Consider the following 19904-nt stretch of genomic DNA (forward strand, 5'->3'; position numbering starts at 1 on the left):
TCTGTTACCAAAATGTAATTACCAAAAGCTTATAAAAAAAGGTTTTGAATTGGACTGCTGATGACGTCTGCAGGCTTACCTTACCATTTTCAATGAATGTGTAATTGAGCAGCCCTGACTTATATGATGGTGATTTTTCAGTGGACATCTCTCTTTCTGAAGGAATAGTAGCGGTGCCCTTAAAGAAACATCATATGGTATAGCGGTGAGTGAAGGCTAGTCTTCTTCACAGATGCTTCGTCTGTAGAATCAGAATCAGAATTGCTTTCATTAAAAGACTTTAAAAAAAACATGATGAAATTATAAATAGAGTGTGAATGATGATATAATTAGGGTGTGACTGCTTTTAAAGCAGGTGAAGACTGTCCAGATTTATCCAGCAGTGCAAAAAGTTTGACCTGGATTGTGCAAGGTCGCCGCAGATACCGATGCTGCGATGTGCAAAATGCACAACACATGCATGGATTGATACTCTTTTGTAGACTATTTCCAGTGGGGCCCTTGAAGTTGTTAGTCATCAGGATGAAATCCAGGACACGCATGCAAAATGAACCACAAAGAGAAAAAAGCTACTCTATATATATGGATCTATACATCCATCCTCCAGCCTCGTCCTACCAGGAGCACCTCCCACGGAATGAGAGCTGATAATTGGCGGGAGCTCATTTGCATGCGGAACGGCGTGGATATTTATTTAAATTTAATTTCGTTCCCGCACACGGTGCACTGTAGGCTTTTGTGCCAAAGTCATATTAACCCCTTGATTAGTTAATATGCAGTGCACGACGTTGCCCACGCGCGATGAATATTCATATTGATGGCGTTTTTCGCCGCCGTGTCTCCACCCCTCCCTTACACATCCCTCCACCCCTCCCTCTCTGCCGTACGGGCGCTACTATGGAGGCATCCCGGAAGACGGTGTCGTCTTCGCGGTTGTTCTCCCAAACACAAGCACACACCGTTTGGCTCCTTCTAGTTTCCGTCTTGCTCGCTGCCTCCGACTCAATGGCCGATGGTAAGACGCAGCTGCCGCGCAAAGACCGCGCTCTGAAAGGAAGAGAGGAGAAGGTGGTCGTGGCAGGTAAACAACACACGGGGACACGAAGTTGTATCCGCCACGGTGGAGGTGGCATGCGCGAGCTGACACAGGTGACCATGATACGTGTACGTGCGTCGTGTTACCCGCCACTGACGCACGCGAGTGACCCAGTAACGTCCATGTAGAAAGTAGTGTCAGAGAAGCTTACAGGTTTTTAAAGGAATATAACAACTTTGATGTAATAAAAACTGGCGTATATCAATAATTAGCTGCAGCTTGTGCAAAATTATCAACTTATAAGAGTTTAGGAGAGAATTATTTGTAGGTAAGCTGATACACCTCGACGAGGCTGAAGCTAGTGCAGATGACGCACTTTATTTTAAACGTCTGTCAGCAGTAGTTAGGCCTTAACAGATTCAGCATGATGTCATGGGCTTATCTGCAAGGTTTTAACTTTTGTGTATTCAGATTCTGCAGAAAAAGACGTTCGACAGAACTGGATTAGAAGAAATTTCAGGGTCAAAACTTTTTTTCAAGCGTATGTCCAAGAGGGAGACCCTGACTCCAGGAAATTTGAGACTCTGTGCCTGACAATAATGCTTACACAGCTCTCGCAGGGTTGCCAGGTCCGTACGACAAAACCAGCTCAGTACTGGAACTCAAAATACGCAGCCCTGTCCAACTGTACAACAGTATTGCTATTGGCCTAGTTTTCCCTGAACAATTATAGAGGAAACGAGAATGTGTGTCCGTGTGTCTCTTTGTTTACATATGTGGACAAGATGTGCCATCCTTTTTTTTTGTTGTGAAAAACAGTTCTTCCTAACTTGTGATCAGAGTATTCAACCTCAGGCAACACAAAAGAAGCAGAATTTCCCTGACGAACCACAGACCTGGCAAGCCTGCTCAGAAGATTATTCCTGAGATCAGTCCTAGCGTGTGGGTTACGCTACCTGGATGTTGGAAATGTCAGGGACTGAGAGATAAAACAACAAAGACATTATTTCATGTTGAAATGCAGAGCACAGAGTGTGTCAAACGTGTGGCGGATATCACCAGAATGCTTTTAGAAGGAGATATGAATTTATGAAAGTTAACAAACCAATTGTAGGTGTACAGAGCATGATGTTTTCCGATTTGAGAGGTTTTCTAACTCCTTGTGTAAACGTCACTTTAAGCAACAGTTTCTGGATGAGCTACGCTGACTCTCGGCCTTACTCGGATTTGCACTTAACATATTCTTTATTCTGCTGTTTTAAAATATGAAAGAAGTTGAAAGTATTACCAGACTTTGGTCTACGTACTGCATACACTTTTTTGCTTTTCACGATTTCATACAGTTTCAGAGTGATTTCTGCCTTTGAGTTATGGCCATGGGAACTTAATCTCATACATGGCCTTTTAAAGCAAGTATGCCCTGGGTGCATTTGCTGCAGTACTCTTTAGACTGTTTGGTGTTTTGCGTGGGTTTTGGATAGTCATTCTTTCAGACAAACCACAAAATACAACGTGGCAGAAAAGCCTGTTGGGGTGTATGGTGGGCTTGTGTTACAAATTGTTGATGATGAAATCAAGATAAAACAAATCCATATGGATCAAGTTCTCAAAACTACCAGAGAACTCAAATAAACCAGACTGTTTTTGCGTTTATGATTTCATCCTTTTCTGACAATGTGGAAGAGGAGGCCAAACCTCTACATCTCATCTCCGCCCGTTTCATCCGTTCATTCAGCTTTCATCATACTCTTATGGGACAGGAGGGCTTGTAGGAGTGTGCGACAAAGGCGAAATGGTGCAATTTGAACCCAGTTTCTGTCTTCGCCTACTCAGGCCGAGATGTCCACAAAGTGCATTGTGGGAGCTGGATGTGAGTGCATAGGAGGAAGTGGTGCCGGAGCGTCCAGGGGCCCATCTGGGCATTATGCGCATGAAGGCTCCGCCCCGTCGTAAGTTCCTGCTCCGTCTGTCGAAGCAGCTCGGAGACACCGCATGGCAGAAATCTGTTCCTCCCCTTTCACCGTGGGGGGCAGCTTAGGTGGAGACAGGGTTGTTCTAGTGTGTGTATGTGTGTGTGTGTGTGTGTTGCAATAGCACGCTTCTGTGTTTGTCGTGTTTGGGCCAGCAAGCATGAGTGATTTAGGGTTTGCAAGGACTGTCTCCACATATGTCCAGTGCAGTCCCAGCCTTGTGTGTGTGTGTGTGTGTGTGTGTGTGTGTGTGTGTGTGTGTCTGAGAGAGAGAGAGAGAGTGAACACATTTGTCCCCTCTCTCCAATGAAGATCACTAATTTTGAAGTTGTCTCCACCCTTCCAGCCTCTTTAAAGAAGCTCCTTGTTCAGACATCCTGCGTTCCCTCCCTCGCTCCAGTCTGTATAATGTACTCTGTGACCTTGGCGAGAATGATCCAGTGGCAGATTGCTACATGGTAGGGGCACAGTAGCTATTATTTTGAGTCAGTGCTGGATAGACTGCCAATATTTCTTCCCAAACAGGATGGGGGAGGTCAGCTGACCAAAATCAATCTCTGTTACATGCTTCACTATAACTCTTTAAAGCAGGTTCATGGCGAAGATATATTTCTGGCATTATTTCTCGCTTGTTTTCTCATCTCTGCTGTAGCCAGATGCCCTTGCTTTTTTGGCTTTAGCAGTAAGCTCAAAGGGGAAGAAAAAATATGTAAGTGAATGGGAAAGCATGCAAATTAAGTATACAAACAGATAAATAAATGATGGGTTTTGCTCAAAGGCAGCACTGTGGCTCACTGATTAGGGCTGTTGCCTGCGCACAGGAACTTTCTGTCTGTTCACCTGAAATGTGAACTTTGCATGTTACCTCATGTCTGTGTGGGTTTCCTTCAGGTGCTCCTGTCAATGTATCGGAGACCCTAAATAGTGTATCATACATCTTGCCCAATGTATGTTGTTATTGACTGGCCTCCTGTGACTAGAAAATAAATGGATTTGCGGTTGTATATCTGCATAGGAAGCGTTTAAAGGTAAAATGTACGGTGTAGTTAAAAACATGCATTTATTAATTTTTGCTGACCAGGTGGATGCCATCCTCTCCTTTCAGACTGGTATTTGCCTAAAAATATTTGAGCAGGCCCCAACAGGATGTGCCTCCATCTTGTTGGAAGGACATAATGGAGCTATAGTAGGGAGTCTTCTCCATAGCAACTGTTTCCGTTGCTAGGATACAGTATGTATGGAATGCGTGGATGGCTTCAAAGTTGCGCACTCTTCAGAGTCTAGACAGTTTTCCCACTCTGAACAGAGGCAGCTTTAAATGCATGTGTCACAACAGCAAGTTGGGTTGATTGTTTTGAGGCCACAGCATAGTCATTTCCTATACTTACCTCGCACTGTTTTTAAAAATCTACCACCTCCCACCAGTCTTGCCTCTTTTCCTCCTCTCCCCTCCCCTTCTTTGCCCCACTCTTTTTCGCCCCCTACCCATCCTCCCATACAGCAGAGGGTAGTTGGCACCGGTATAAAGCATCACCCTCCTCCGACGACTCGTGCCTGACTCTCTGCCAACCTGTGTGAAGCTAGAAAGAGGAATTGCGAGAGGGAGGGAAGAGGAAGAGAGAGAGAGAGAGAGAGAGAGAGAGAGAAAGAGAGAGAGAGAATGGATTTTTGGAAGGAAATAAACAGAGCAGCCTGGAAATCGACCTTTCCGTTCCCACTTTTGGCATCCCGGGATAGTACCTCGCCCGTTTCTCTGCATGAGGGGGCAGCAGCGCTTGGACTCCAGTTTAACGGGTGAGAAACACGGGACCATGGGTTGAATCCAAGGGTAACAAAGACTAAATACCCACCGAAATAAGTCGAACTGGACGTTATTATCCACTAAGCAACAGATAGATCGTCCTGCCCTTGAATGATGGTAACCATGATACCGGCAAAAGTGGCGGGGCGTATCGGGTCCGATGTTTTGGTTCTTGTCCAGCCGCCTACCGCCACCAAGCTAAAAGCAACAAAAGGTGACCAAAGTATTCCGCTTTAGTCCAGTTGTACTGTATAGCCTGCACTGCGCTTTTTCAGATATCCTCAAAAACAAAGGCGCACAAAAGAAATTACGCCCATATCTCATTCAAGTTGGGCAAAAAATCCTTTTCATGAGTCCTTCCCCCATATTCAGCCTGTTTTTCTTCTTTTGTAAGCTCAGTCAGTCACCCTCCCCGCTTGTTTTTTGTCGTCCTCTGTTCTTTCTTTTGCTGGCGTAGTGAGGCAGCGTAGTGAGGGTATTCAGCCAGTTCTTTCTCTGTGCCTGTGTGTGTTAAGGTGGGGTAATTCTGGCAGAATGGGGTGTGGGCGCTGGGGCTGGCAGGGGGGAATGCTGGGCTAGGCTCAGTGAAAGGAGCCAGCCTGGCACCACCTGGACCTCTGCCAGCTCGCGCCATGGGAGAAATACCCGCAGCAGAGGTTGGTGTGCGAGTGATTGTGCGGCTGATTGCGTGCGTGCAGGCATGTGTGCACGTGTTTGTAAGAGGAGAGTGAGGGATGATGGGAAGGTGGTGTGAGGAAGAGAGTGTGAAGTAAAGATGGAGAGCAGCTGAGAGAGACGAGAGGGCGGGGAGGCTTGGCTCCGATTTTGGCTTCTCTGGACAGAGCTGTGTCGGCGTGTTCTTGGCTGTCTTCATTTCTACCTCTCTTTTTTTGTTTGTTTATTTGTTTGCTTGTTTGTTTTCCCTGTGTTCTCTCTTGGATGAAGTGCTTGGTCTTTTTATATAGCGCCCAAAGGCATGGTGGTCTGAAAGCCAAAAGAATCCTTCACTGCCTTTCTGCTACCCTCATCTGTTGCTTCTCACTGGCTATTTACTCCTTTTATTGTTTTGGCAGGCTGAACTCTCCTCCTCCCACTCCTCCTCCTCTATCGCACACTTGTCTCCCTCTCACTCTCTTTTTCTCTCGCTGTCATTTGGCAACTTCAGTACTTTTTATCTTTGTGGCCAGAAAAGCCGGACAGGATGGTGAGAGGGAGCAGAGGATGGAGACAAAACAAATTCCCAGGAGGAGGATGAAGATTTTTCCTGTCCTCCCACCACCTTAAGTCACCTCCATGGACTGAGAGTATTTAGCTGGTAGAGTCACTGACAAAGATATACTTTGATTGCAGCTGACTGTGCCCGTGAACATGACCTGGCAGTGCCAAACAACCTGCTGCTAAAAGACAGAACTGTCGCGCAATAGGAGGGCAGGAAGGGACTGCCTGAAGGCAGTCAGGCCTCTGTGACATGACATTTCCGGAGTCCTTCATGCTACTGCAATCTGTTACTGCACAGAAAAACCAAACAAGTTTGTCTGATCTCAAAAAGTGCCCTTAAGGTGACATGCCAAGACAGGTGGTATCAGCACAAGTGCTGCGGTGCCTCTTTTGCATCTTATATTCTTCAAAGACTACTTGTTAATCTTTCAAGTCCAGGCACGGTGTTCTTTTTCGTCATTGCTTCTGGCTTTACAGTCTGAAATTAACTAACTGGTCTTTGGCCCTTTGTGACAGTAAGCGATCATCTCAGTCCTACGAAGGAAATGACCCATTATGTCTCTATCAGATTAAAGATTCTTTATATTCAGGTCAATGTCACACATCACATCCCCGAGCGGCCAGAGAGCAATCACACATTGAACTTAGAGCAAGCATCCATTATTGGTATGTGCCTAAGCTCTTAGTGTACCCTGTGGCCTGTTTATCTGTCGACTAATATTAGTGGTTGCAGTACAAACCAGCCTTGCTTAGTGGAGATTTGCACGCTAAATCACCTCAGTCTTCTTAAACCCTAATCCTCCTCACACATCTGTGGGCTACACATACACACACACACACTTCCTTTTTAGCGCTCTAATTCCACGCAGCACAGTTGGCAGTAGAGTGCCACCCCTCCACCACCCCCCTCAGCACTCCAGTTTGTTTTACTTATGAGGTATTTTTAACATAGCAGAAGATTAGAGCAGCATCGGGTCTACTCGCAAGGCCCTTCCCTGCTCTTTAGGTTAAATGAGAGCGTGCCCCTCAAGAGTTGTCATTGGTTTGCTTCCTGGACACCCAATGGTGCAAAGCCTTGCACTTGATACACTCCAATTTCAAAAGATACAGTAGAGTAAGAGAGAGATCCGAAAATAACTGCGTGATTGTGTTTAATTGTGGGTATTGAGGCGAGGACGGCGGGGATAGAATGGCGGTCAAAGCCGTGTAATCTCTTAAATGTCTTCCAGCACAGAAGCCTCTGCCTCTGATCCGCTGGCCTGGGTCAGCCTGTAACGAAGTGCAGACCTATGAGGCCTAGTTGAGTTCACTAATGGGCCTCTTTGCTCGCATACTGTAATTTGTACTGCTGAAACAGGGTTATGATCTGATTTCACACTGTTTCCCTTCACAGCCAAGCATGCTGTCAATGGGAATCCCACTGTGGAGCCTTTCCCAGAAGGCATGGAGACCATCATGTTTGGTGAGACTGCACAATCACACATTTCTCTAATCAGACTCAACCCAATATGGAATCCTTGGTGACCAATCTGTGGTTATTGACACATTTTGGTGAAATAGTGGCCTCTCAGTGGATAATATGGTAATACAGGAATGCATAATATTAGATTTTTGTAAATATCCTACCCACTGATATTTTCAACCTCTTTTTGGCCTGTTGAGGATGCTAATACCGATATATTCACTTATAAAGTCTCTCCTATAGTGGAATCGAAATATTATTATGCCTTTTGAAAATGAACACATTCACTTGGCAAAATAAGAAAACTACTCAGTCAGTGGTTCGACTCATACACAATTAAATCTTATCAGTCTGTCGTATTGGAAGATATGTTAATTTGGGCTGATGTAGATACTTTTTAAAGCCTTATAGCGGATACCGATGATGTGCCGACATTATCATGCAACCCTTCTTTCTGTGTTCATGTGTGTTTGAATGCTGTCTTTGGTTCAGGTATGGGCTGTTTCTGGGGAGCCGAGAAAAAGTTTTGGCAGCTGCCAGGGGTTTTCTCCACACAGGTGGGCTATGCCGGCGGCTTCACACCAAACCCGAATTACCCAGAAGTTTGCACAGGTAATACACGCTGCACCACATGCGTTTATTTGCACATTTTTACATATGCATGCCCTCCACACTTTGATATAGGATACCTGATCATGCTCCCTACCCTGTCAGGAGGTGGAGTGAGATTGGCGGAACATTTCTCCATGAGATCATTCAGGGTTCAAGAGACCCAAGAAAATGCAAAGGAAAAATAAAAAGATACGGAGTCGGAAAGGGTGTTTTAAGTACAGCGCTCTCATCCTCTTGCCGCCTTCCCTTCATCTGCAGTCAACTACTCAGAATGCACTGCTCCAGATGGGCTGTACCCCCCGTCCCCACCCCCCCATGACCTACTTGTAAGGATTGGGCTCTGTACTGTGCTGTACTGCAGCGTTTTTGCCAACATAGTTTACTGTGTATAAAGCGCCATAGATGGGCTTCCTTTCACTGAGACTATGATTTGGCGAACATGTTGCCAGAGAATCAAGCTTAAATTGTGTGTATTTGCTATCAAAGCCCTTAAAAATGTTTGGCTACCTCTCTACGTCCGAAATGGTTTCTTTCTGTTTTCCTCTGCGTGAGAATCAAATAGATTCATGTAGGGCGTCGATGCATAATTAAAATGTCTACCTCTGTCTTGTTCTGCTTGCTTCTCTTGTGTTTTAGGAGTCGTGAGCTACTAGTTTGGGGCTTCTGCATTTAAGAGGGCACATCATTGCAGGCAGGCATGGAGTCTAGGTGCGGGCGCAGCATGGGGGACATGAGAGGAGGGGAAAAGATGCTCTGGGCTTGGCTGGCAGACTTTCTGAGCGCAGCCCTTCAAGGGATTGTATGTTTCCTATCTTTCTGCCTCTCCCAGTCTCTCTCTTTCTCTGTCAGCTTCCCAGCAACAAGATGGTCAGCTAGGAAGGGGGGTGGAGATGGAGACAGATGACAGAAAAAGAGAGATTGAGAGCTGCCACAAGTTAGGGAAAATGGGTAAAATAAACTTTTGAGGGGAGAGAGAATTTGAGGAAAAAACAGTGTGAGAAAGAGCAGTTGCCTGTCCATCGGCTGAGAGAGTGCAAGCGTCGCTCCAGTGGCCATGACGGAGCAGAACACTGCGACGGCATGAGACCGAGGAGCTGTCAACACAGCCGGGGCAGGACAGACAGCTGGACAGACAAGACAGACGGACAGAAAGAAGGGGCTGATGGAACTGTCAGCAGAGCCAGGGAAGGATGGAAGGACAGGAAGATAGGTGGATGGTGGAAGGTCTGACAGACAGAAATAGGAGGTTGAGATGCAATCAAATTTGTCTTAGGAAGACAGACGATATAGACAGTCGAGAGACGGAAAGAAGGGGATGTTATTACCAATCAGCATATTTTATCTTGACTAATTACAATTCTGCAATATTCCATGTTGCAGCATGTTTGCATGACAGAGTTGCACAAGGGTTAAATCCAACACTCCTCACACTTAATTGACAAAACTGATTGCTGGGCTTGTCAGTGTCAAGGAGTCATATCAGTGTTTTATTTTGCTCTGCCAAAGTTTAGGCAGCTAAAACTACATGTTAAGGTTTGGTAAGCCATCCGCTGTGACGTCCTCCCTGAGACATTAGAATAACAATACCATGCTGCTTCTTTTTTCCCTACTTACAACATTACTCTCACAACCATTACAGAAACTTGCAAGAAAAACATAAAACATACGGGATGCTTCCATTGGTATTTTTGATCACGTCAAGTCAATGTGCCAAGTTTTGCCTAGGAGTGTTACGGTACATGAATTTTGGCCTTAACTGTCATGGTACAGACATCCCAGTTAAGTGCATGCAGTTTTAGGAATAATATGTCTGACTGTCACACAGTGGCAAGACCATACGTCTATAGGCGAATGTCAAACCAGTCAGACCTATACTTCAATCTGTTAAGTGGTAGTGGGTGCACCTAAAAGCTCCATTAAACAACCAAAAGCAAAAGAAGAAGACACTAAGACACCAGAGCTCCGGGACTCTGAGTAGGAACAAACTGTGACAGTTAATGAAAGGAAACGTAGCTCATGCATTTTGGATTTTTTGTTGCTTTTCTCCCGTTGTACCAAACTGTGACCGCAAACAGACCGTGACTTCTGTTCGCGGGTACAAGCTTAGTTGTGCCTAGTCATGACCGAGATGGACCATCTCTAGAGTATGGTTAAATCATGCCCCTCCGCTTCAAAGTGAGTTGCGATGACGTAAAATGGGCTTTGACATTATTTAGGATTGAATGGTAGCTTCTGCTTCCCCTTCTAGATCCATTTCCTCATTCCATTGTCAGTCTCAAGTTATGGATGCCAAGCAAATCAAAACAGCAGCCCTAAAATCCATGATACCAAAAACTGTTGCACAGAGAAATAGTAAACAGCCCTAAAATGGCTGCTGCTTTAAAATGTTGTCATGTCAAAACAAGCACTTAAAGTCACTCCTTCAAGTGGGTACTGTAGCACTCTTGTACCACTCTGGGCTGGTGCACTATGACAAGCCAAGCCTGGACATGTGTATGGCAAAGGGCTATAGGTAATTTTAAATGTTTGAAAAAAGACACCAGTGCTGTTGTTTATCTGGTGGACGTTCTCTTCATGAAGTCAAGTTTAACTATATCCAGCAGCGGAGAACAATTAAACAAAGAAGGGCAACAGCATGGCATGATGATTTTGGAGGTGATTTTATTCACCCTGCTGAAGTGTCCTTGAACAAAACATTGAATCTGTAGCAGCTCTAGTGGTGCTGGTCTGCATCACTTCTCAGCCTTTCACCCCCTTCAGCATGGAAAGTCACATTGCATATTTACCTTCTTTTTTCTTTTTTTTAACAAGTCTTGACAGTTAGTTTTGCAGGATTTTGGCTTGTTTCTCCTTTCTCCTATTTTTGTTCTACTTTCATGACTGCTAACCATGACTTCTAACCTACAACCCAACTCCATGCATGCATGCCATGCATATGGTGAGAGTTTCGTGTAAAGCCCTTCCCACTGTCTGAAAGGCTGACAGTGAAGGGTCGACAGCTGATCAAGCTCACCTGGGCTTTTGGCTATATAAGCTGGCCCACGTGCTTCCTCCTGCCTCTCCCTTGCCACAGCTGATGTCCACCCTGCAGCCTCCTCTAATGCTTTTGCACATTCAACACCTCCACAGCACACGTGCCACATATCCATGAATTGCTTTCATGGCTGACATCACAGACTTTCTAGAACAAATTGCCTATTTTCTTTAATCTTGCATGGGCCCTCTTCCTTTCACATTCTTTGAGCCGATTTGTGGCAGCATGTACATAACAAAAAAAGTAAACTTAAATTGAGTATAATGTATTCTAATTATATTTTGCTATTTCATTATGAAGCGAAATTGGCAATTCATTGTCAGATGCTCATAATAGACTGTTGGTATCCTCTGAAAAGTGTGCACATTGTTGATTTAGGTAACATCTGTTTAAACAGGTGAAGTCTTCATTTGGCATGAGATGAGCCGTTGGGTGTCAGGCCAGATGTATGTATTTGGCAGCCCCTCTCCTATTGTCTGGGAAGCACTTGATGCATCTTTCTGTGTGAGCATGAATGTGGTGTGCGTGTCTATATGTGTGTCTATACTGAATGTGTGTACACCTGTGCATGTGTCTATTTAACGTGTGAAAAAGAGAAGAGAATGGCTACTATTGATACAATCCTAAGTTAACACCTCTACATTTACATTTAGCACCACTATATGTTAGCTTTGAGGTATGTGTGTTTGTATGTGTGTGTATACCTTTTTCTACTGTGTGTGTGTGTGTGTGTGTGTGTGTGTGTGTGTGTGTGTGTGTGTGTGTGTGTGCGTGTGTGTGCATGTACTTGCATGTTAGACCTAAAGTATCCCCCAGTTTGAGAATGCCTGCAGGCGGCTTGTTGAAGCTTTGGGGTCCTGGCAGCTGCAGACAGGAGAGATAGTCTGTGTGCTTTTGGCAACTTTCACCATAAGCTCCAACCTTTATTGTGCCTTCTCTCTCTCACTCTCTCTCTCTCTATCTGTCTTTCTCTCTCTGCCACTCTCTCCTTCTCTCCCATTGTGCCATAAGCAATAACATAGCTCTGTGCGGATTCAACCTGAGAGTCCTCTCCACATGGCACATGCACTCAATGACATGTACAAGGATGCTATTCATAATCTCCCCTTTGCTATTTTCAACAGGCAGAAAAGACATGTAGACATCATGATTTTGTTTTTATTCATTTGCATTTCAGTATTTAAGGGGAAAGAGCACGATGAAGAGGATGCGACGATAATGTCACTCAACTTGATTTGAATGATTGCAACTTTGTGATTCTCCTTCAGGTCTGACGGGTCACACTGAGGTGGTGAGGGTGGTCTTCTCCCCCAAAGACATCAGCTTCAAGGATCTGCTCAGACACTTCTGGGAGAGCCACGATCCTACACAAGGTAGCAACATGCACTTACACACAAAAAACCCAAAAGTCGCCCTCAAATAAGACCCGTCCCGAGGGGCACGGGGTGTATTAGAGCAGAAGGATGATGCCCAGACGTGTGCCTGCGTGTGCGTTGTGGTAGGGGGGGAGGTCTCATGGGTGTAAGTCAACGCCAGACAGTGTTAATGTGTCTGAGACCCAGCCATCCATGGAGAGACACACCAGTGTGGGGCATGTTCAAGCCCTAACTGCATAAAAAAAAAACCTCTCTCTGTGTTAGAGCATGTACGTGGTATCCACTTTATCGGATGTAAACCAGCAATTTATAATTCACTTCGCATATGGGCCTCAGACTGGTGCAATGACGATTCTAAATTTGGTCATTCTAGGTTGAATAATGTCTGTGAATGTTTTGTTTTATTATGCATGGTATGTGTTAAGTTCTTTATCTTAGGAAACTGGTGAAACTTTGCTGTAATGGTGCAACATTTCCCCCAAATAACTCTTGATTCTGATCCGTATCCCTACACTAAATGCTCTATACAGCGCGTTGCATGATTTTAACTTCATAGCATTAGAATCCCGGCCTCCTCAACACTCCTCTTTTCATGACACACATCTCTTCCCCATCCACCTCACAACGCCCCCCACCCCAACTGCGACAAGAACACCATCCCCCCAAAAACCCATCTCTCCATCTCTTCGAGTCTCTTGCTCTCTTGTTTTCTCTGCTCACTGGAGGAGGTGATGTAAGAACATTAATGCACCAGGAGGGTGTGTGTGCATGCGTGCGTGCATGTACTGTATGTGTGTGAGAGAGAAAGGACGGGCAAAGAGGTACTCTGCTCACTCATATTGAATGTAGGGAGGGGCATGACAAGTTGGTAAGAGATGGATCAAAGATTCATAGGTCCGACCTTCAGCTTTAAACGCACACACACACGCTCCGCACACTCTGTGACATTGCCCATATCAGTTCTGTCATCTCTGTTGCGTCTGTCATCATGTTTGTTTTCACCGTACACTGTGCGACCTAAATACACTCAAGTGTCAGTCATGTTTGTCCGGCTAAATGCATACATGTGCTGACACATCAGCTGTGTGTTCATGTTCTTCACATCCCGCTTCACCTGCTCGACTAGAGGTGGGTTGACAAAGAAGAGGCAGCGGAGGAAGAAACTGTGTGCATAGAGGTTCATCTGAGAACCACGTCATCCCAATCAGATGAGATTCCTCTCCTGTTCATCGTAGCCAATGGCGGAGACACGTCTTACTATGGGCAAAGGCACAAGCGGAGCCACGCCGACACGCCACGGGGCGAAGGCAGTGAGGCCAAAAGAGTAGTCATGCATTTCCCCTGACTCACTGCCTTGTCTCATCTCATGTTTTATTAATAGCATGCAGCTTATTGACTATGCACTCCGCTATTTGTTTTTTTACTTTTTGTCACAGTTAAGACCAGGCGACATATTCCAAAATAATCACAAACTCCAATATACATTTTGTTTGCCTTGGAGTGATGCACGTTGTGCATGACTTAAAAGTGAAGCCCTATCGCTTCTCTCTCTTCTCTTGATTCCGGGTTCACGTGTAGAAGAAATTCCTCTGATTTGACAAATGTGGCGTGGAGTGGTGGAAAGGGGCCCGCTGGCTGTGCCTTCACGCATGCTTAAGCTCCAATTTATTCTGTCCACCTTAGAGCTGAACTTAAAAGAGAATGGAGAAATTAAGGAAGTTCGCTCTTTTCCCTTTCAACTGCAAAGATTCACTAGAGATCATCATATATGGAGACGAGCCCAGGAACATTATGAATTCCGTTTTTTCCTGACACGATCAACACAGAGTGGATCCTGGTTTATATACACACTCTTATGTTGGAGTGCATGTGGAAGTATCATGTGCAGATGCATATTCAGCTGCATGCAATGCTTCCTTTTAATGCGTGTATGTGGGTGTGTATCTGCAAGTGTGTATGCACGTGTGTGTGTGTGTGTGTGTGTGTGTGTGTGTTTTGAGATCTGTGCCTCTCTGCTTTGCCTCAGTTCAAAAGGGTTTAGTCCTGACAACGTGATGTCGGGCTGCGTCAGCTCCACCAATCCCAGCCTGGATAGCAACATTAGCAGCCAATCAGAAACTCCCAGCAGCCTTTGCTGTGTGCCCTCTTTCCATATTCAGCAACACTAGTCTCAATCTGCCGGCTTCCCTGGGATGTTGCATAAAGACCCCCCCATTCAACATGCACCCAAATTATAAGTTTCTTATGTCTGCGTTGTAACATACCTTCACATTTGTGTGTGCGTGGAAACCCACTCGAGCACACATGAACGCTCAACAGTCAAAGTGATATCCGCACGTCGGGGGGCAACAGCAGTTCTGCTTCATCATCGAGGTTGAAAACATGATTTGATGTATTTGGAATGATCACACACATCTCGCTGTTCTTTCACACAGTGCACATCAATTGTGCACACATTTCCATACACAAGCATACTGTTCACTTCACATTATGCACAAGTGCTCATTATGCCTACTCATAGACAGCTTTACTCCATTTGTGCGTACACACGAATACACACAAACCACAAACGTACTGTGCACACAGCTGCACCAATGGCATTGCAGTTGGTTTATTGGGTACATCCTTGTTACTGAACATAGGCCCTGTTTCACTCCCTGTACCCCTTGTTCCCATAGCTCCCAGTTGAGGATCGAAGCAACTTTTCTGGCCACCCTGCCGACCTGTAAACTCATCCCTCCATTTTACCCTGCCACTACTCCCGTACTCGCCACCATTACCACACTTTTTGCACCTTAACCTTTTTAAGCATTAGGTCAGGTCTGTTCCTCTTCTTCCTCTTTCTTTGTTATGCCTCCCTTCTCTTCCACCCTTCAGTTCTTTCCCACAATCCATTTTTCCACATCTTCTCCCAGTTTCCCGCTCTCTGCCTGTACCCCCCTCACCCACCTCATTCGTCTCACCTGCACCCCCGCCCCTGTCCTCTTTGCAGCGCACAGAGTGGAGGGGCGAGTGAGTGAGCAAACGGCCTGGAGCCCGTCAGCACATCCGCAGAGCAGCGCAGTGAGTCGACCGCTCCCCGAGGCCATCCGCTCATCACACAAACACACTTGCATCCATTCACTCCACTTTTATCTCTTAGTCACTCTCTCCTCCCTGCTCCTCATCCTCCCCCACCCCCTTCACCATTCTCCCATCTCTTCCTCCATTCCCCTCCTCCACCCCCCCTCCGCCGCCCTTCATCTTAACAACCGAGGCTTTTCCCCTCCTCTTTGTTTCCTCCTCATCTCTTTTCCCCTCCTTTCCTTCCTCTTCCCTTGTTCCCTCCATTCTATTTTTTTTTTTTTAGGCCATGCAGTATTTATGGTGTGGGCTGCTGATGCTGTGTCAATGAACACGCATCGCAGGCGTACGTCGATAGACACAAAAACACCAATGCACAGCTAAGATGGCCGAGGCGGCTGTCCTCATTTGATAACGCCTGCACGTACACGTACACTTACCCCTCAAGGTAGACACTGGTGGAGTCACGGTAGAAAAGGGATACATTACAGGTCCAATAAATAGGTAAATGCAATTTGTCATTTTTATAATTTGCAATGTGTAGTTGCTGCATATACTCCAAAATGTGTTGTCACATAGAGAATAAAAACAGCTTATCACGTATCACACACACATGGATAGGGTCAGATCAAAAACTAGATATAAATCAAGCTGTCTTCCATCTGCCAAGTCACGCTGGTGGCAGTTACGTTCTGACAATTAAGATGAGCATGAATATTCCTTTTATATAATATCTTCACCCCAGCTGGCTGCGACACACGCCAATTCCCCGTTGGGGTACCCCCATGTCCTCCTGTGTCACCACATCCCTCAATTTAGAGATGCCCCAGCCATCTAAAGGCAAACCCCACAGGAGGTGACCTTGACCCCTGACCTGTGACCTCTGCCACCCCCACACTTCTAACCCTACCCCTTCCCTCTCTACCGGTTGGCTGAGAATGGCGTTCTCATTACCAGGTGTCAGTTATTACACCCTCACACTGAGTGACGGTCCTAATTTATGGAGATTGCGGCACGTGTGTGCACACTGTGGGGGTTGAGTTATTTGTCCATTTGAAGATGATGAAGATATGTTTTATAACTTAAAAGTCTTTGGTTTGTTTGCAATATTCTCTGCATTTTTTGTCACTTTTGTGCACTAGTACACCAAATATGCTCCTGTGGATCAGAAACATCATTGAAACAGTAATGGATATATAAAATGGAAAAGGAGGAGTGGAAGAGGTCGTGAGAAGGAAAGAGACAAACGAAAAACAAAACAAAAAACATTAGATTCCAGTCTGAGCTTTGATTGTTGATTAGAGACAGACACCTCAGCATCAGTGTTTGCATAATAATGACATCAAATAACACACACAGACACTAAAATGCACACAGAGCCTTGATATCTGCGCCGTTAATTTGAGGTTGTCAAATTGTCATTTGAGTGTTAGAATATTGAGTTGACATCACACAAACTCATATGAGCTATATTAAATGATTTTTGCTTTGAAATGAGATGAAGCAACCTTTGAAAAGTGTATTTATTTATATATTTGTTTATTTCACAGAGACAGTGCACAGCTTCTTCTCTGTACCAGAGTTGGCTATCAGCTCATTTACATCTGTAGTCCCTGGTCTGAAGACAGAGAGAGCATCTCTGTCGAGAAAGAACAGAACCGTGTTAAGAAAATGAACACAGAACATTTGTAAGAAAAATCATAATCGCTTATACATCAACATCAGCAACCCCAACGGCGCAACCAAGATTTCAGAACATGAAAACAGCACAACAATAACAACCAGAGTTCATGAGATTAAGTGTTTGCATTTATGATTGATCAGTACATGATTGGGTCGATCTTAGCCATGATTTCATCCTAGAAGATTCCTAAAAATATAATAAATTGATACTTTCTTGTAAATACACGTTTCTACTGGGAACTGACTCTGGATTTAAAGTTAAGAGGTTATAATTAAAATGATTGTTGCAAGTAAATTTGATAGAAATGTCTCTGTTCCCGAAGCTGTGTGTTAGTTGGGGAAGGTTATGATTAAAAATTGTCAAAATGTATTTCCATCGTTTGTTGAAACTGCTGACCTGCACACTAACTGAAATAGAGTTGAAGCGGTGGCTTTTTTGTACTGCCATGAACAAACATCATCAGATGATATCACTGATTTAAATACGTGGAATTTAACTTAAGCTCTCATCCGGCCTGTTTTTGAGTACAACAGGAGAACAAGCTCTACTTGTTAGATTTAGACGCAGCTAAAAATAAACAGCGCAAGGGCCAGAATCACAGTGCTCTGACAGCATGCCCAGAACCATGAAGTGATCATGTTAGAGAGCACTGCTCCAAACGAGAAGATAAAATAGAAGCTAAGGGGGGAGATAAAACAGATTTTTAAAAGAGATGATGATAGTTACTGCAGAAAACCTACGTGATGTGCCTGTACACCTTAGAGTCACAGATGCGTATATACTGTATACATACACACATGCACATGTGCCCTGACAACAGTGCTGTTGCCATAGCTCTGCTGTTGGTTTAAGGTTTGCCTCTGTATGTGTAGTGTCACCATCATACAGCAAGCAGAGCATCACTTTCTCTTCTGCTCTGTATGTTTGCATATGTCACATTCACCCCCCTATATATTCTGTGTGTGTGTGTGTGTGTGTTTGCACGTGCAGGCGAGTGTATGTGTGTCCGCCGGGGATGCTCTCACCATCCCAACTCTGTACTCTGCCTCTGTCTCCAGCGCGTCAGGAGCGGCTTACATAAGAACAGGGCAAAAATAGCAGCTGAGAGGGGAGAGGAGGAGAGGGCTCTGCTGGCACGCACGCAGTCGTAACGGGACCGCGGGGCACGGCACAACCCTGAGTACTATCTCTCTCTCACACACACACACACACACACACAGAGGAAAGACTGCAGTTATCTGGCATTACACTTCTTTTTTTTATTTGCAGTGTACTCTTTTTGACAGAATAGTAGAAAATAACGATAGTTGGTCAGACTACATCAGAGTGAAAAACACCAAATAATCCCAGCTGAGGTTTCAGCTCGGGGAGAGATTTAGGGTTCTCTCTGTAAACCCAAAGTGGGTGAAACAAGTATTGCATTGTGTGGCAGTGTCGGGGGGGCGGGGGGGGGGGGAATGCACATAGGGAGTATGACTAAAGAAGTGAAAGAAGGAGAAAAACTAAGCTACATTAGATTGTTCATTAGCGCTCACTCTGCTGCAGTCTAATTGGTACGCACTGCCAAGTGCAATAATTCTGAATTCACTTCAGTTGCTTTTCCTCCGCGTTCAGAAGAATGCAAAAAGTCACCAATTATGCAAAAACATTTCTTGATTGCGGACACTGACAATAGCTTGACTGCTGAAATGTTTGTTCTTTCGTCTCTGCAATTAAATGGTTGTGTTTTTTAGAGCATCATTTGAAATTTTCCCCAGTTTTACATCATTTCTGAGTGCCTTCCTCAAACGCAGAGGGAGTGAGAGAGCTGATATAGAGCAAGGACAGTACATGAAGAGGTGGAGAGGTGAGTCTAATCTCAGCTCTTATGGATGTTAACGGATGAAGGATTGTTTTGTAAAAAGATGCCAGGGAGGGATAAGCTCAGGTCAGGCCACAGGTTCTGTAGAGGAGCAGGAATAAAAGGACACGTTTAAAGTGGAACATGCATCAGTACAGTTCTTTAACTCTTACTTTGTACATCACTACCCATCAACCATACGTATGCACACATACATGAAGCATGTGCTCACGTGGTTAGAGAGAACAAGCAATGGAAGTTGGAAGGAAACAAGTGAGTGAGGGGAATAAGGGAACAGCAAAAGACAAAAGGTGAATGAGCACAACTTGCAGAAGGAAGGACTGAAGGTGAAGTTGGAAGTGGGAGAAATGGCAGGCTTTTATCCCCAACAGCCAGCAGGGACAAGCTGAGTGGTGCCATTTTTTTATTTTTTTATTTTCGTGCAAGGGTAAATGCTAGAAGAGATTTCACTGACTTGCAAGAAATCTCAGCGGGTTTCAGCTCAACAAGCCCGAAAAGTGTATGCATGTACGTTTGTTTACGGAGGTTTGTGCAAGAAAGTGTGCAGAAGAAAGTAGCTACTCCCTCTGAGACCTGACAAACCCCACCACCCTTCCACTTTGTCTGATTTTGTCTCCCATTTGTTTTTAAAGGGCTACTTTTAAATTTACTGATACAGGGGGGGAGCAATTAATTGATATTTGTGGCTTCGTGGGCGTAGGTCAGTGACTCTGAGAAGGCGGTGTGTGTATGTGTGTGTGTGCACGTGTATGACCCGTGGCCCCTCCCCTTCTGTCCACCCCCCATT

The 19904-nt window shown here is 45.0% G+C and overlaps 1 protein-coding gene across 3 annotated transcripts in view; it reads left to right on the forward strand.

The window, feature by feature from the left end:
• The first annotated feature begins 875 nt into the window (after positions 1 to 875).
• Positions 876 to 19904, forward strand: part of msrab (methionine sulfoxide reductase Ab) — a 33431-nt gene continuing 14402 nt past the window's right edge. Inside the window, exons 1-4 of one of the 3 annotated variants that reach the window (XM_030392202.1) lie at positions 876 to 1081; positions 7419 to 7487; positions 7980 to 8099; positions 12402 to 12506. In XM_030392202.1, the coding sequence (XP_030248062.1) occupies positions 898 to 1081; positions 7419 to 7487; positions 7980 to 8099; positions 12402 to 12506 (478 nt within the window). In that variant the 5' untranslated portion in view covers positions 876 to 897. Of the gene's footprint in view, positions 1082 to 1130; positions 1150 to 4559; positions 4801 to 7418; positions 7488 to 7979; positions 8100 to 12401; positions 12507 to 19904 lie in introns of those variants that run through there. The other 2 variants (XM_030392205.1, XM_030392204.1) reach the window with 2 other exon arrangements.

The sequence above is a fragment of the Sparus aurata genome, chromosome 16, assembly GCF_900880675.1.
Source record: "Sparus aurata chromosome 16, fSpaAur1.1, whole genome shotgun sequence".
NCBI lineage: Eukaryota > Metazoa > Chordata > Actinopteri > Spariformes > Sparidae > Sparus > Sparus aurata.